General features: G+C 41.3%; 1 protein-coding gene across 5 annotated transcripts in view; it reads left to right on the top strand.

Moving 5' to 3' along the window:
• The window catches only part of DACH2 (dachshund family transcription factor 2), a 245,733-nt gene that overhangs the window by 120,944 nt on the left and 110,134 nt on the right, over positions 1-14,655 (top strand). For all 5 annotated transcript variants that reach the window (XM_014255252.2, XM_088062631.1, XM_088062630.1 and 2 more), the window contains exon 2: positions 605-720. In XM_014255252.2, coding sequence (XP_014110727.2) covers positions 605-720 — 116 coding nt within the window. The remainder of the gene's footprint in view (positions 1-604; positions 721-14,655) is intronic.

Here is a 14,655-nt window from a genome sequence, read left to right as displayed (position 1 = left end):
GTGATAGCTGAGATCAAGATTTCAATGGAACCAGTCTATGAAGGGACCTCTTGACTTTTGGATTAAAATCTGCATCCGTGATTCATCGACTGGTGTGGTTTTTGGCAGGCTGGGCAAACAGCTGGTTTGATCTACAGCAGTTAAACCCACCAGTGGATCTGTGAAGGTAAGTGATGAGCTTTGCAAAGCTCAGGGTTAAGTTAATGCTGCCCTTCAGAAGGAGGCAGGTGCCTGCCGTGGTCCCAAGCAAGGTTTGAGGTTCATGTTCAGGGTTTCAACTCCTCATCTTCTGGCGTCACAGCCTGTAATTTCCAGTGTTCCAGGTGCATAGCACAGACTTTGGAGCAGAACCCCTCTCACCAAGCACCTGTGAGGTCACAGAAGATAATGGAAAACCTTACTGCTGGCTGATGTGAAACCTGTGCAGTTCTTCCGTGGTTAATCGAGCGATTTTTCCCTTTTTCCATTCCTAGGCAAGACCTTCTGATATTTATTTTCGCCTATCACTGATGGTTCACGTATTTTGTACAAATCAATGGCATGTGCAGTAAGCAAATGTTTCACAAAGAAAACTTTGTTTTCATTTCTGCTCTTGTCCCACCAGCTCCCGCCCAGGAAGACCCCCCAAGCGTTCCCTGGGAGTGGCGATCCAGGAAAATGCCCGGCTGCTGCCCCACGGAGTTCCAGGCCTCTTATCACCAGGGCTTATCTCTCCAACAGGTAATAAAATCCATCAGATGATCAGCCTCATCTCTTCATACTGCACAGCAGTTAAAATAAACTAATATTGATCTAACTGCCTTGTCCTTCAGGGCTTTTGCAGGCTTTAGCAGAGGTTACATTATTGGATTTTTTTGAGCGTTCGTGAAAACTCTGTTTTGCTGCTGCAGTGACTGAAATCTAATGGATTTGTAATTTAGTTCTTTATTAATTGTAATTTCCTTACAGGAAATTCCATTAAATGTGTTATTTTAGTTAAAAAAAAAACCAAAACCAACAACAACCTGAGAAGCTGAACTATTGTCTGGGAGGCCTGTAAGAGGCATTTCTTCCTTTGAAATGCATGTGTGTTTTAGTTCTCGTGGGATCTGAGCAGCGTGGCTAATGCCTGGTGTATTGTAACCCCATTAATGTGTGCTGGGGAGAGACAGAGATGCTTGTAGGAATTACAGAAGAAACACTTGAAAAGCAGATAAGTCCACGTTGCCACAGTGCATTGTGCTTTAATAATCTGCTTTCAGTATCATAAAGTGAAAAATCTAGCATGAAAATATGTGGAATTATAAACATAATTTAATGTGTAGTATTTAATTTCACTTCATTAATTTATTAATAGAGTTTAAATTAAATCTTGTGCTATCTTGATGAGTGTTTTAATTTTTTATTAATTGCTGTATGCTGAAGGTAAGTTGATTTTCATAATAAAGCTATATTCACAGGCTGTGTTCGTAAAAGTAATTGCTAAAATATTCAACAGGCTTACCAGTTTCAGGATTGCTGTCAAAGTCCAGTCTAAATAAACTGTAACTCCCTAATAACCAAACATAGTGAAGTGTTTAGGAGAACATAAAGCTGTAGAATATGCAACAGGAAAAGCAGAATTTAAAAAGATCTTTGCTGGGAGTAAAGTGCCATCCCTCCTGATCTCACAGATCACTCTGCTTGCAGAGCCTGTGCACTGCAAAAAAACCGAGAGAGCTTTAATTTCCCTGCAGCTCCAGATGTCCCAAGAATGTCACAGGGAACCAAAACCTTCCCTGTGGAAGGGGAAAAGAACATTCCTAAAGAAAAAGCTGGAGCAGTTAAAGTATGGGAGCACTTGGCCAGAGCCACGTGCCACAGTTGGGCTGCTGCAGCTTTGTGCACTGCTCATGGTTGAGACAGGGATCCAGAACTGTGATTTCCCTCCTGTACTTTATAAATGAGGGGTTTTTTATTATCTCTGTTGTGTTCTCAGCTCAGGAGTTTCATGGCTTCGTGTTTATGTGACTGCTGATAGACAGGAAAGCCCTAGAGCCTCTTGCATCGATAAGTTCTTCTCTGAAATCCAGAACATTCCATGTTACTTTTCCACTTTGTGTGTGTGTGTTTGCAAATAGGACACAAATCACACAGACTGCCATGTTGCTTCGAACTGGGAAATATTTTAGGATGCAGCGTGTTGGGGATGCACAGTGAAGTATCACAGATACATTCTGTGTCTCGCCGATATTTTGAGTAGCACACAGTTTGGGAAGATGATGAAGTTGAATTTCCAGGCTGCTGGGAGTTGTCTGGAGCCTGAAGTGTGAGTGGGCTCCATCCCCTGTGGTTAGCACACGGGGAGGGGTGTCTGTCATCCCTGACCTTGGGAGAACCTTGGGGAGTCCCAGACAGTGTGCCTGGAGCGGCTGACGGGGTTTGGGAGCAGCTTGGAAAGGGGGAAATGCCCATTTCCGAGCGTGGTGGTGTCACCAGGGGCTGCAGACAAGGAGGGTCCCCGTGGCTGAGGTGGCCCAGCAGCAGCAGGACGGCTCCTGAGCCCTTCACTCGGGGCCACAGCTCCCCAGGGGCTCCTGGGGCTTAGCTGGTTCCTAGGGAAAGGACAGAGTAAGAGTTGGGGGAGTTGGTGAGGAAGCAGAGGTGCCAAAAGAGCCTCTTGTGAACTCCGTGGGGATCTGAGCTTTTGTGGCTCTCGATGGAGCACCCCCGACGTGAAGCCCCCATTAGCTTCATCATCATTACCTCTTACATTCTAATTACTGATTGCTTTGCTCTGGGTGCCTGCAATGCTTTTAGGGTTGGATTCTTTCCTTTGGCTGAAATAAGAACAAAATAGGTTTTAACACTTGTCACAGAACAGAGGTTTTTCTTCCAGGTTTCCCAATGGTGGACTGGAATAAAAGCTGTCCCCACCTCCCATGTGGATGTTTGGATGGCTGTGGGAGGGGAGCAGGAGCAGGACAGAGGAGATTTTGCAGCATGGCAGGGTTGGATTCCTCCCTTCCAGAAGAGCAGGGGCTGGTAGGTAGGCAGGACGGAATTTTTACATCTCAAGAACTTTGGTTACCTGCCCCCTTCAACTGCAGTGTAATTGCACAAAGCATTTCCTCTGAATGTCTGCTTGTCCTTGATAATCCTCGTGTCTGGTATTTCCCATTCTTCCTACAGCACAGATATGCAGATGTTAATATTAGTCTGCCTACATTATTCTAATTAAAAAAAAAAAAATACTCTTATGTGGCTCCCTCATTTGCTGTGTCCAGCTTAGCATCTGAGTTGTTTTCTTCATTTTAGTGACAGGCTCCACATCAGCAAATGCAGCATGATTCATCCAGCATTGCATTTTTTCATTTTTACCTCCTCTCCAGCCTGCTGTCACGTTAAAGTGGAGGCAGTGGCGTCCAGGCTGGTTCTTGCTTAGATGGATGGGTCTGGAGAAGTCGCAGTTGTGGCTGCAGAGCTCGCAGCTCTGTCTGGAGGGGGTATTACAGAGTGATGATTAGTAACTTCCTGCAGACTCAGACGAGCCATCTGTGTTTCCACTCCTTCAAATGTGCTGTTATTTTCATCACCCATTTGGTTTGTGTCAGCTCGGTTTACATGGTCATTTTCACATAATAAACAGGTAGTTAAATTAGGCACACTGCATTTCCCAGTGTGGAGGGTATTTTTTTGACCTCTTGGCACAGCGAGCTCCATCTCCTCTTAGACCAAAGTAATGTTTGAAGGAGCTGCAAGCGAAGCCTCGACCTTTTTTAAATGTTTGTAGGTACTTCCCACCTTGGGGGAATGGGAATATTTGGGTTACATCTGGGTTAGTGCTGTGCCTGAGAAAGATGGGGTGGAGTGTGTGGGATGCAGACCCCTGGGAAGGGCTGTGGAGGCAGCACAGGAGCCCTGCGCTGACTGAATCCTTCAGGAGCTGATGTTAAGCTCTGTCCATTTCATGTTCACTTAAGAGAAAGTGTTTTCCTTTTTGTATTGGTGTAGGAAATGTGGGAATCGGCGTGGTGCCCCTGCCTGCTGTGAGGGCAAAGCTAAAATCCTGCGTGTCACAGAGGGGTGGTCATCAAAGGCTCAGACCTTCAAACAATGCCCTGGGATGAAGTGACATGAACACAAAAAAGCTTTATCTCCTATTAATGTTCAAGTCTTTATCATCAGTGTATCTTAACAAGACAGCTGGGACTTGCCCATGGAATAGATTCTCAAGGAAGTTTTGGGGTCTGAAGCACTGGTTTGTTGTGTGGAGAGAAGCTGAAATCTGTTATGTGATGGTTCAGCAAACAGTTCGTATAGAACAAAGCTGAAAGAGTTGTTGGATCTTTTGATGATCTGTGCAACTCCTACCCTTCATTCAGGTTGTCCTCAGGAAAGGTTAGAAAACCACTCTGCCTTCATCGCAGTTTTTCTCTGCTCAGTCTGTAGAATGGCTGCTGTTACTTCAATAAAAACATTTTGGGGGCTGCTTCATTTTGTCTCCCAAGGTATTGGGGAGGGTGGCTCATGGAGAAATGATCCTGTCACTAGAATTTTGTGAGCTGGTGGCAGTTTTTGAGGCAGTAGGATGGGATCTTTGTGGGTGCCTGTAGGCTGTGTCCTGCAGCTGGAGCTGGCAGTCCTGGCGAAGGTGGACATTTTTTGGACACTTTCTGGGCATTTTCTGGGCATTTTTCTGTTGGCATTTTCTGGGCTCTGCTGCCTGGAGCTGTGGAAGCCTGGCAGGGCTGGCAGGGGACAGCTGGGAGGTCAGCACAGGGATCACAGTGAGGATTTAGGGCTGAGAGCTGCTGTGGGCTCAGCACAGGGATCACAGTGAGGATTTAGGGCTGAGAGCTGCTGTGGGCTCAGCACAGGGATGGCAGGAAGCCTGGCTGGTGGGGAAATGAATGAGAAGAGGAAAAAAAGGCATTTTCAAGTGGGTACTCTGGCAGAAGCAAACCACCTGCATTGCCAATGTGTAAGATAAACTGCTATTTTCATTATCAGCTGCATTAGTTTCACCCCTCTTGAAATGATTCTTCTTTTATTTCATGAGCAGTTAAAATAGACACTTTAGAGTTTTTAAGAATGCAGTGTTTAAAATATTGACTCATTCGTACAGATACAAATACTTTTTTCAGAACAGTTTTGTCTTATTAATACTTAAAAGAATCTGTTGTGAACTTAATAGTTTCAGGTAATTAATAATTCAGTGGAGTTAATATTTTAATAGCTGCACCAAGTCACATCATTGTGGGATTCAAATAGAGCAGCTCACAGGATATAGTAACTTCATGTGTTCCTTCCATTCAGCAGTGGCAGAGCAGCCACTTAGTTTTTATTCAGAGAAGGGAGGATAAAACAGGATTTGCTGCAGTCTTTAGGAATTTTGATGTGGTATCTCCGTGTTAGAGGAGTGGAGGAGACTGGAGGCTTCAGGGCTCTCTGGTGCCCAGTTGTGTTTGTCAAGGTGGGCACACATCAGCCAGCACAGCCTGTGGCAGCTCCTGCTGCCAGCGATCCCACAGCCCCTCTCCTCACTTCCAGCATTTAACTGAACATTTCTGTGTGTTTACATCCCATTTCTGTGGCTCATTTCGCTGTTTACAATTACCCTTTTTTTAAAATTTTTTTTTTCAGTTGTCGTAGGTGACATTTGAAAGTTCCATTTATAATGAGAAACATATGCAGGACTTTGTCATTGTTGGCATTACCTGGCTTGGTAGAAATTATTATTTTTAATCAAAGGCAAACACACTGATTAAGGATGCCACAACACTCCTCTGCCTGTGGGGAACGTTAACAGTTTATAAATTGTTCTTGGTGACAATTCAGTAGTGAATTACTTTGATATATATGGCTAATAAATTAATATGATTAAGTTAATGAGTAGTACAAGTGTTGCCAAACTCCACTCGTCGGGCTTTTAATGCTGCTCCACATTTGCAGCTCGAGCTTCCCCCTGTGGTGAGAGGATCAGTGCTACCTACGCACTGTCATTGTGATAAATGGCATATCCCACAGTGCCCTGCACTCCATCTGCTGTGTCCCCAAAATGAGAAATATTTTATACAAATCACACACTCAGAAGCTCAAAGGACTGTGGAAAGATCTATTTTTTCAAACAATAATAAAAATGCATACGTCTCTTTAGCAACTCTTCATTTTTACTGTCATAATGAATGCAGATAGATTTGGGAAATGAAAGCTCGTGTGAGTAACATAGCAAAGTTATCCACTACACAGTAAAGCTGACAAATAAGTTACATGTGCGCTCTTTCATTTTATCATGAAATGTTCTTAGATAAAAAATGATGTTAGAACATCTATTTAACTGGATTTTAAAATTAAAGACCATGTGTGCAGCATGATTGAGTACCACCCATCTCATGCCAGCAGATTTCTGTGCTGAAGGGAGCCTGAATTGGAGTGAATGAGGAATGCAGGATCATATCATTACTCTTTTAATACAGCCATTCAGTGGAGTTCTGATAATCTGAGAACTATACTTGGTGACTGTGAGTCACTCAGTTCCTCTCTTTCCTTTTCCCTTTTAATATTATCTTTCTTCAAGGATCCATTTTCAGTGTCTGCTCTGTCAGGTGGGACATTACGTTTTTGACAAATGAATAGCTAAAGCTGTTGAGATTTTGCTGAATGGTTAACCTTGTTGTAAATTTAATTTACACTTAGCCTCAGCTACTAATTGCTGTCCGAGAAGTGTGAAACTCAGCAATATACTTGGATTTTTTTGTATTTTTTTTGTAAATTTTTTTTTAAAAAAATATTGATCCTGCTGAGTTTCTACATCTTCAGAGAAAACAAAGTTCAACCAGGGTGGTCACACTGAGAGAATTAAGATTGTATCATCCTGACACTCAGGACAGGGCTGCTCTGAGCTTGCCTGATTTGCAGATGGAAGGGGGAAGCATTTGAAAAAGCTGGCTGAAGTGTCACAGAATTAGCAAAGCCATGAAGTTTTCATCTCTCTGTTTTTAGGATCCATGGCATTTTTTTCTACCAGCTTTTCTGTTAGTCTCCTGTCCCATGGCACCGATGTCTGCAGTGAACATAGGACCCGTCTGCTTCTCTCTCGTCTTCAGCTGACTCTGAATCCTTTTTTAGCTCTTTCAAGTTATTGTTAAGAAGTGCCTAAAGTCATAAATAGCATCAGGAGGTGTGAAGGATTTGCCTTCAGCACTCCCTGTTTTCTGGAGGTCTGTTTTGGCAATAACACTATGGTAATTGAACTGGTTTTGTTAGGTTTTATCTTCTTTTACAGTAACTTTGATAAAGCTGAACTAATAGTTACCAGTATCACAAATTAAGTGTAGTTAAATGCATCTCATTGTGTTTGTGTAAGATTTTCACACTGTCTGCTTTTTGTGTATCCAGCAGCATTTCAAAGACTTGTTAAAATCAAGTAATCTACATACAATTAAATTCTTACTTCTGTGACCTAAAATTAAATAGGTACAATTTTAAGTGGAAGGATAGTACATCTCTGGTTGCAGAAAAATGGTGATCCATCATCTACTTGCAATGCTAAAGGCTGCTATATTTACATAAATAATATTCTGTTGAAATGCAGCGTTCAGATCTGCATTAGATTGGAGTAGTGTGGTTTCCTAAAGGAAAGCTTTATAAAGCAGCATTCTGGCAAAATTCTTGGTGTAGCAGCGCTGGTGAAGTTATGCAGGAAAAAGGAGAGAATAAATCTCAGTGGATTAAAAAATAATCATGAAGTGTACTTAAATCCAGGTGGTTCCATAGTTCTGGTCAGGTATCGAGTGCTTTCATTGTGATTTTAAATGTGTTTGTGCTCTGGCCCTTGTCCTATAATCCTGGAGTCCTACACGAGGGAAATACTTCAGTGTGATTTAAGATCAGCAAACAAATAATCCCATTGATTTGGCTTAGGTTACTTGGTGTCTAAAACACAAGTGTTCTCCTACTTCACAGTGAGTTTTGGAGAACAGGTTCTGTAAGGATTCTTTCCAAAATTGCAAATGCAGTGAGTGCCTGATCCCAGGATCACACCTTGGCTGGAGCAGTGTCTCCTCCTGCACAGGAACAATATGCTCTTCTCTCAGCCCTTCTGATGCCAAGGGCTGGCAACAGATTAGAATTTGTGATGAACAGGAAACATCTCTTTCTGAGCAGTCTGAAGAGGTGCACATTTTTATTTGGAAGCAAGAATAACTAAAATAGATCGATTGCCTGATCCCTCTTATGAAGTGAAGTTGGAGTAGGATTTTACTGGAAATACATTTGTGTTGTATAAACTATTTTAGTTGTATGAACTGCTTTATCAAAATGAACATTAATTGGTGTAAAGCAAAACGAGCAGACTTAATGAGTGTAGTATTGTGCACCATCCTCTGCTGAGTGGTGAGGCCTCTTGGTTTGGTGGTGTTGCTGATCCTGGGTTGTAGCTCTTTGAAAGATAAATGTAGGGCTGCAGTTCTGGAAGATTCAATCTAGAAACCAAAATCATGCTGAAAATCCTGCGTAAAAAAATAGAAATTCCTCCAGCTACCAACCTCCTGTGACTTGAATATGAAAAGCTGCACTTCAGAAAGAGAAGCATTTTATATAATACATGTCTGAACATAAATGACAGACATTTTATTAGGAAAGGAAAGCCTTTATTAAAATATAATGATCTACATTGTTTTTATGTAATCTAATGAATTACAGTAAAAGCCTGAGAAATGAGCTGGAAAAGGTAGAGTACTCTCCCATGAAAGCAAGCTATGATAACCTTTTTGTAATTCTTAAACATGTTGAAAGAGTATTTCTACACAGACTTATTAAATTAAGCAAGGTCACCTTTTCATTTTGTTAACAGAATTAGTTTGCCAGATCATGGACTTTGATTCTGAAAAATGTAGATGAATCATGCACTAACATATGTCAAGTAGAAAATTGGTTGTAAAATGTTAAATCATTTTGATGCATGTTACATCTTTGTTTTTACTGTTGAACAACTGAAAAAAATTAAATGCTTAATTACTGGGTTTTTTTGTATTTCCATATTGATTGGATGAGCTTTAATAATAATAATAATAATAATAATAATAATATTTCTAAGTGGACTATCTCTTCTGACTGGGGCAGTCTCAATCTAATATTGGCATAAAAGGAAGAAAATACTCTCTTCAATAACAGTATAACATTTTGTTCCTTTGACATGCAGTATATAGGCATTACCCTGAAAGGTTAGCTGTAAATAATAACCAGTGAAACTGGGCATATGCCTAAAGATGAGCACATATATTACATTTACCAGTCTGACCCCAGTTCAGCAAAGCAGGAATAAAAGTGACATCATGTCATGCAGGTTGTTTAGACGTGTTCCCAAATCTCTGCCTGTATCTTACAGTCTTTTTACATAAGATGTGTGAGGAAGAAAATTATATTTAACAGATGTTTCATAATTTTAATGTAAAATCTGCTGTAAGTGTTTATAAAGAATTTCATAATCATTCCTAATTAAGAAATAATGTCATATATTTTTCTGGTCCCTTGGAATTACTTTAATTTTTTTCTGTCTTTGCCTTTGTCACCTCCATTGTTAAAGAAGCAAAGCACAGGCTCTTTGCTGGGACATGCACCAGAACTGAGAGAACATCCCAGCATTAGCCCCAAGCTCTCTGTAAACAGAGGAGTGAATGGAACAGGTAATTGTCATGGTGCTTGTATGGTTTCACATGAAAAAAGGCAAATGTGCAGCTGTAGCCGGATCTTACAAGAACAGGAATCCTGGTCCTGGTGCTGCACTTGGTTTGGCCCTGGCAGTCACAGAGCAGGTGACTTCATTACACTGAAATCAGGCAGAAAATGTCCTTTTCTGGCCACTCGAGTGAATCAGTCAAATTATCGAGTGGCAAAACTAATTCTATGCCTTGGGCCATCAGAGCTGCCACTTCCTATAAGTCAAGCCTTCCCGTAGTGTGAAATTGTTTTTTATTTTATTCTCTTTCATTTATTATGCTTATTTCAGCTAATCCACTCAGTGAATGTGAATTACCCAGCACACCAAAGCTGTTTCAGATGTGCAGCCTTCTCCTGCCTTGCTGGTGAAACAGGACTGGTTTCTTTCTAAGGAACTCCTGATCTATTGTGACCTATACATTTAAAGTAATAGCTCACTTTTTCAGATGAGAACTCAAATGAGGAGAAGGGTTTGAATATGGTTTTAAATTAACTAAAAGTGCATATGGCTGAGCTCCTGTTTTAAAAGCACTTACAATTCAGATGGGTCACATTTTTAAGAGCTAGAAATATATCTACAGTGAATTGTAGGCCATTAAGTACTAGGTAATTTGAATGACTTTGACAGGAAAAATACTCCTTTGGAAGGCACTGAATATTGTTTTCCAGCAGTAAACTATTGCCTTCAATTCTGTCAGAAACAGAGCTGAGATCTGCTCAAAGCACTCATACAGGTGATATACCCTAGGCAGTAATTGGGTGTATAATTCTGTCCAAATGGCAATCCCTCATCTGACTGTGCCCTCTGGTACACAGCATTAACATCTTCCAATAAAAGAAGAGCAAAACATATGGAGGCTTTTATTTCAAGCAAGGAAAAATCAGAAAGAGTAATGAGGATAAAAAGTAAAGTGCCTGTGGTGATGGGCAAGGCGAGTTACAGGGGAGTTGCTACAGCAGAGTGCTTCAGAATAGCACGGCAAAAACAGCCTGAAGGCACCTCCCATAGGCATCCAAATGCAAACTTCCTACATGTGCAGGACCAAAACTGGGAGATGTGTGTGTATCAGATGCTAAAACAAAGAGGTATCACGCAGGAGAGAGTGGGGAGATTGCTTGAACTGCTGGTCACACAGAGCTTGGAGCTGATGGGTGGAAGGAAGGAAAAAGAAAGGCAAGTTGAAAGGCTCATACTGTGATTAAGATGGATGCATTGCTGACAGTGTCAGAGCAACAGCTGCTAAATCTAGGAGGCACTTGAAAGAGCCTCTCCATTTTGTTAGGTATGGAAGTCAATAGGTTATTTGGGCTAAGAACACCCTATTATTCAAATTCAGCTGACCCAGAAAACTTTGCCATCTCGCAGTGGCCATTCAGAGGGATCTGCCCTGGTGGGTTTAGTGCCTCCCTTGTGCTGTGGAGTCCTGTGTAATATATGGATATATTGATCTCAAGATTTCTCTCCTGAAATTCATTAGATTAGTCAGTGTAAAGCTTCAGAAGGCTGTTTTGTGTTTGTAGCTGGGTTAGATTGCTGAAAACTGGTCAGCAGAACTCCTTATTCAAGCCCACTAAACGTCAAGGAAATGCACCATGAATTGTTTTGGCTTTCCTGTTTTGGAACTGGTTCATTACAAATTTTAATTACAGAAAATAATTCTTCAGAGTAGCTTATCAGTCTACATTTGCTAAGCATGAGTTCTAATCCTGTTGAGAAGTTACATACATTTATGGGAAGTTTTCACTATCGATTGCACTCAGGAAAATATCCCAGGAAGAGTATTTTTGCCCATTGATACAAACACATCCTTCCCTTTCTGTTGTGTCTGTCTTGATCTCTGTTTTTCCTTTTATCATATGACTCTGCATTTCCTTTTTTATTTTTTTGCCCTTGACTTTTATGTCTGCACCACAGTTTGTGTTGACCTTGAGGTTGCCCTCAATTAGCTGAGCCATTCCCAAACCATGGCCCATCCAAAATCCTCTGCACCCAGCTCCTGATTGGAAAAGCAGAGCCATCCTAGAAACTGCTCCATCATTTCTCTTTTCCTTTCAAGTTAGTGTTTATTTCCAGTCAGGAGAGAGAAGGAGTGATACAAAAGAGATAGGAAGAGGAAGCAGTAAATCCTGGGGGTGTTTTGGGTGGGTTTCCTGTGCTCAAGCCTGCCCTGTCTGTGCCACCTGCAAAAAGAGGAGGGTTGGGAAAGGTTGGGATGAGAGAGAAATCTCATCCTGGAAAGTTCAACAGAGCTCTCGAGATCCGAAGGTTGTCTGCCAGGGATCAGGAATGTGGGGAGGAGTGGTCAGAGAGATGTTCAGATTCTGATCTCTGGAGCAGTGCTGCTCCAAAGCTGTATTTGTGTGATATCCCTGTAGAACCTCTGTGCTGAAACAGTGACAACGATACTGAGATCAGAATAGCTTAGGAAACAGTAGAATATGCCTTAGTTTTGGGATTTGCTACCTGCATATTTTTCAAAGCTAAGATGATTAGGCACTGTGTTAATTGTGGAACTGGCTGGTTTTGGTAGCGAGCTGATTTTCTGTTTTCATGTTCCACAGCTCAAGAAAAACATACTGGTCTCCAAATAACGGGTGAATTTTGACATCTAACATGACTTACTGCTCATTTTTGCTAGGTGATAGCCAGTAATACCTGCAGTACTTTCATCCTCTGCATCATCAAAGTGTGGTCTTACACCTCTGAGAAGTTATAAATGGAAATTTTGCAATGGATTTTCTGGGATGCCATGGAGCTGTGATTGGGGGAGCAGTTAAATATTGTGCTGAAATGGATTTTTCACAAATAAAAAGCATCCATAGCTACCCCTTTTAAAATGTGCTCGGGAAACTTTGAACTGTTTTCAGCCTCACCTTTAATTTTTTCAACTTAATGCATATTTATTTTACAAAATAAGCTAAATTGGGTTTGTCTAAAAGGAGTTATGAAGATTAATTTCATCAAGCAGTTGGAATAAAATATAATAACTTCCTCTTCATTTTTGTATTAAATCTCAGATTAAAAATGAAGCTTTTTCTGGAGGACAGAATGCATGGAGTGTTGGCTGATGTGGGTTGAACTGTGAAGATTCTGGAGTTCAGTTGATGAACTAGAGTAGGTTGACACTGATCTTGCCAGTCCAGACTTGAAACCATGTCAGTATTTACTCCAGGTGCAGCACTCTGTGTTTGCCCATTTCTGTACATTTAGAAGAAACACCAGGAGCTGCTTTCCCACTGGTTTTGTGGTAGAGGGTGTGAACTTTTGGTGTGGAAAAACATTCCCTCAATGTCTCCTACATTCACATGGAAGTACACCGGAGTGTCTTATTTTCTCTATTTATTTTCATTTTTTGCTGGGAATTTCACTGGAGACAATTAGCTGTGCAGAGTATGACTTAATCAGATTAATTCCTGATTTTTCCTTTAGATCAGAATGTCTTGGTTTCTCAGTTTGAGGCATTCATTGTGTTCTGTGATGGACAATGTATTTAAGTGAAAGGGAATTGAAATATCTTCTCTGGGTTAGTTTTAATTTTACTTATGGATGGATGAAGGAAGATGAAAGGCAGCCTCTTCCCCAGGGTTAGTTAACATTGGAACTCAAACCTAATTAAGGGATTTGAGTTTGTTTTTTTTTAAATAGTTTTAAAAAGTGGGAATGTCTGAGGCATTTGCAGGTGCCTGGCTCCTGGCACGGGGATGATCTGAGGACTCACTTGGCATCTTCTGGTGCCCCTTTTTCATGGTGCCATTTCTGTGTGTCTGGGTTCTGACTGGCAGCTGTCTGTCATCCTGCTTCCACTCCTCCAAAATTATGCCAGCAGCTGGATTATGCCATGTGGGGTCTGACCAGGTTGATTAGTCAATAGATATGAAATATTTAGATGGTGGAAAATATGTGTAGTACAGTGAGGCCATGATTATTAGTCATGTCTTTAAAAAATCTTGCACTCAATTTCAGGGCATTCCACCCACAGGAGAAGAGTGAGAGCAGATTTTTGCTGTGAAATTGCAGAGAACTGTGGTAGATAATTTGAAGTTGCAGTCCCTCAACATTTGTATTCTATTTGGGATGTCACTTCCAGTAAGCGTTTTAGAAATGTCGGGGTGCAAATGGAAAAGTTTCAGCAAATATTAAATGTAACAATGAAGACTTTTGTTCTTCATTAAACCATTTCTTGTTTCCCGATAGATTTTCATCTAAACACTTGCTAATCCCAGAGCTCTGACAGGCAAGGCCTGCTGAATTAGGCCAACTTCTGCTACAAATAGCTGCTGCACATGAAACAGTAATCATTGCTTTCCAGTCTATTATTAGATTGACTTCATAGGGATTGCTTTTTTCTCCTGTGAGTTGATGCATAAATGACATGCTTTACCCTCCAATAAATCTAACAGCAGAGTGGCTCTGACATGATGTTCATACCCCTTAGTCCCATGACAGATTATTTTTGATGGCTGCAGAAGTTTACAGCAGCTTGAAACCATTAGAATTTAAAGGCATCATTGAAATTTTACAGCGTACCTGCCTCAGACACAACAGGGCTGGGGCTGCGGCGCGCTGTCACCGCCTGTCACGGGAGCCCTTCCTGCCTGTGCTGATCCCCAGCTGTCCTGGAGAGGGGAAAACTCTCCTGCAACTCCTCAGAGAACGTGTCCTTCTGTGCATCCTCTCCCTGTGCCCAAAACTCCACCTGGGGACAGTCCGAATACACGGGGAGAGCGTGCGGCACAGGGCTGTGCGCGTGGATGAACGTGCTGAGAGCATTTGAACCTTCAATTCTTGTCACCCTCTTTAAATATTTTTATATTGTTAGTGGTCCCTTTATTTTCAGCTTCTCAATAATCCTAAATTCAGTTTTAGTAGATTATATGTGCTTTTAATATAGTTTTTTTCTTTCCATATTTAAGAACTTTGTTTTTTTTTCCTGATGAAACGCAAATTGAGTTTGTGAAGCTCGGGACTCCTTA

Source organism: Pseudopodoces humilis, chromosome 15 (assembly GCF_049639895.1).
Source record: "Pseudopodoces humilis isolate 2021_Gansu_Grassland_sample_001 chromosome 15, ASM4963989v1, whole genome shotgun sequence".
NCBI classification, from domain to species: domain Eukaryota; kingdom Metazoa; phylum Chordata; class Aves; order Passeriformes; family Paridae; genus Pseudopodoces; species Pseudopodoces humilis.
Note: the sequence above shows the minus strand (reverse complement) of the source record. Positions and strands in the feature narration are given on the sequence as shown.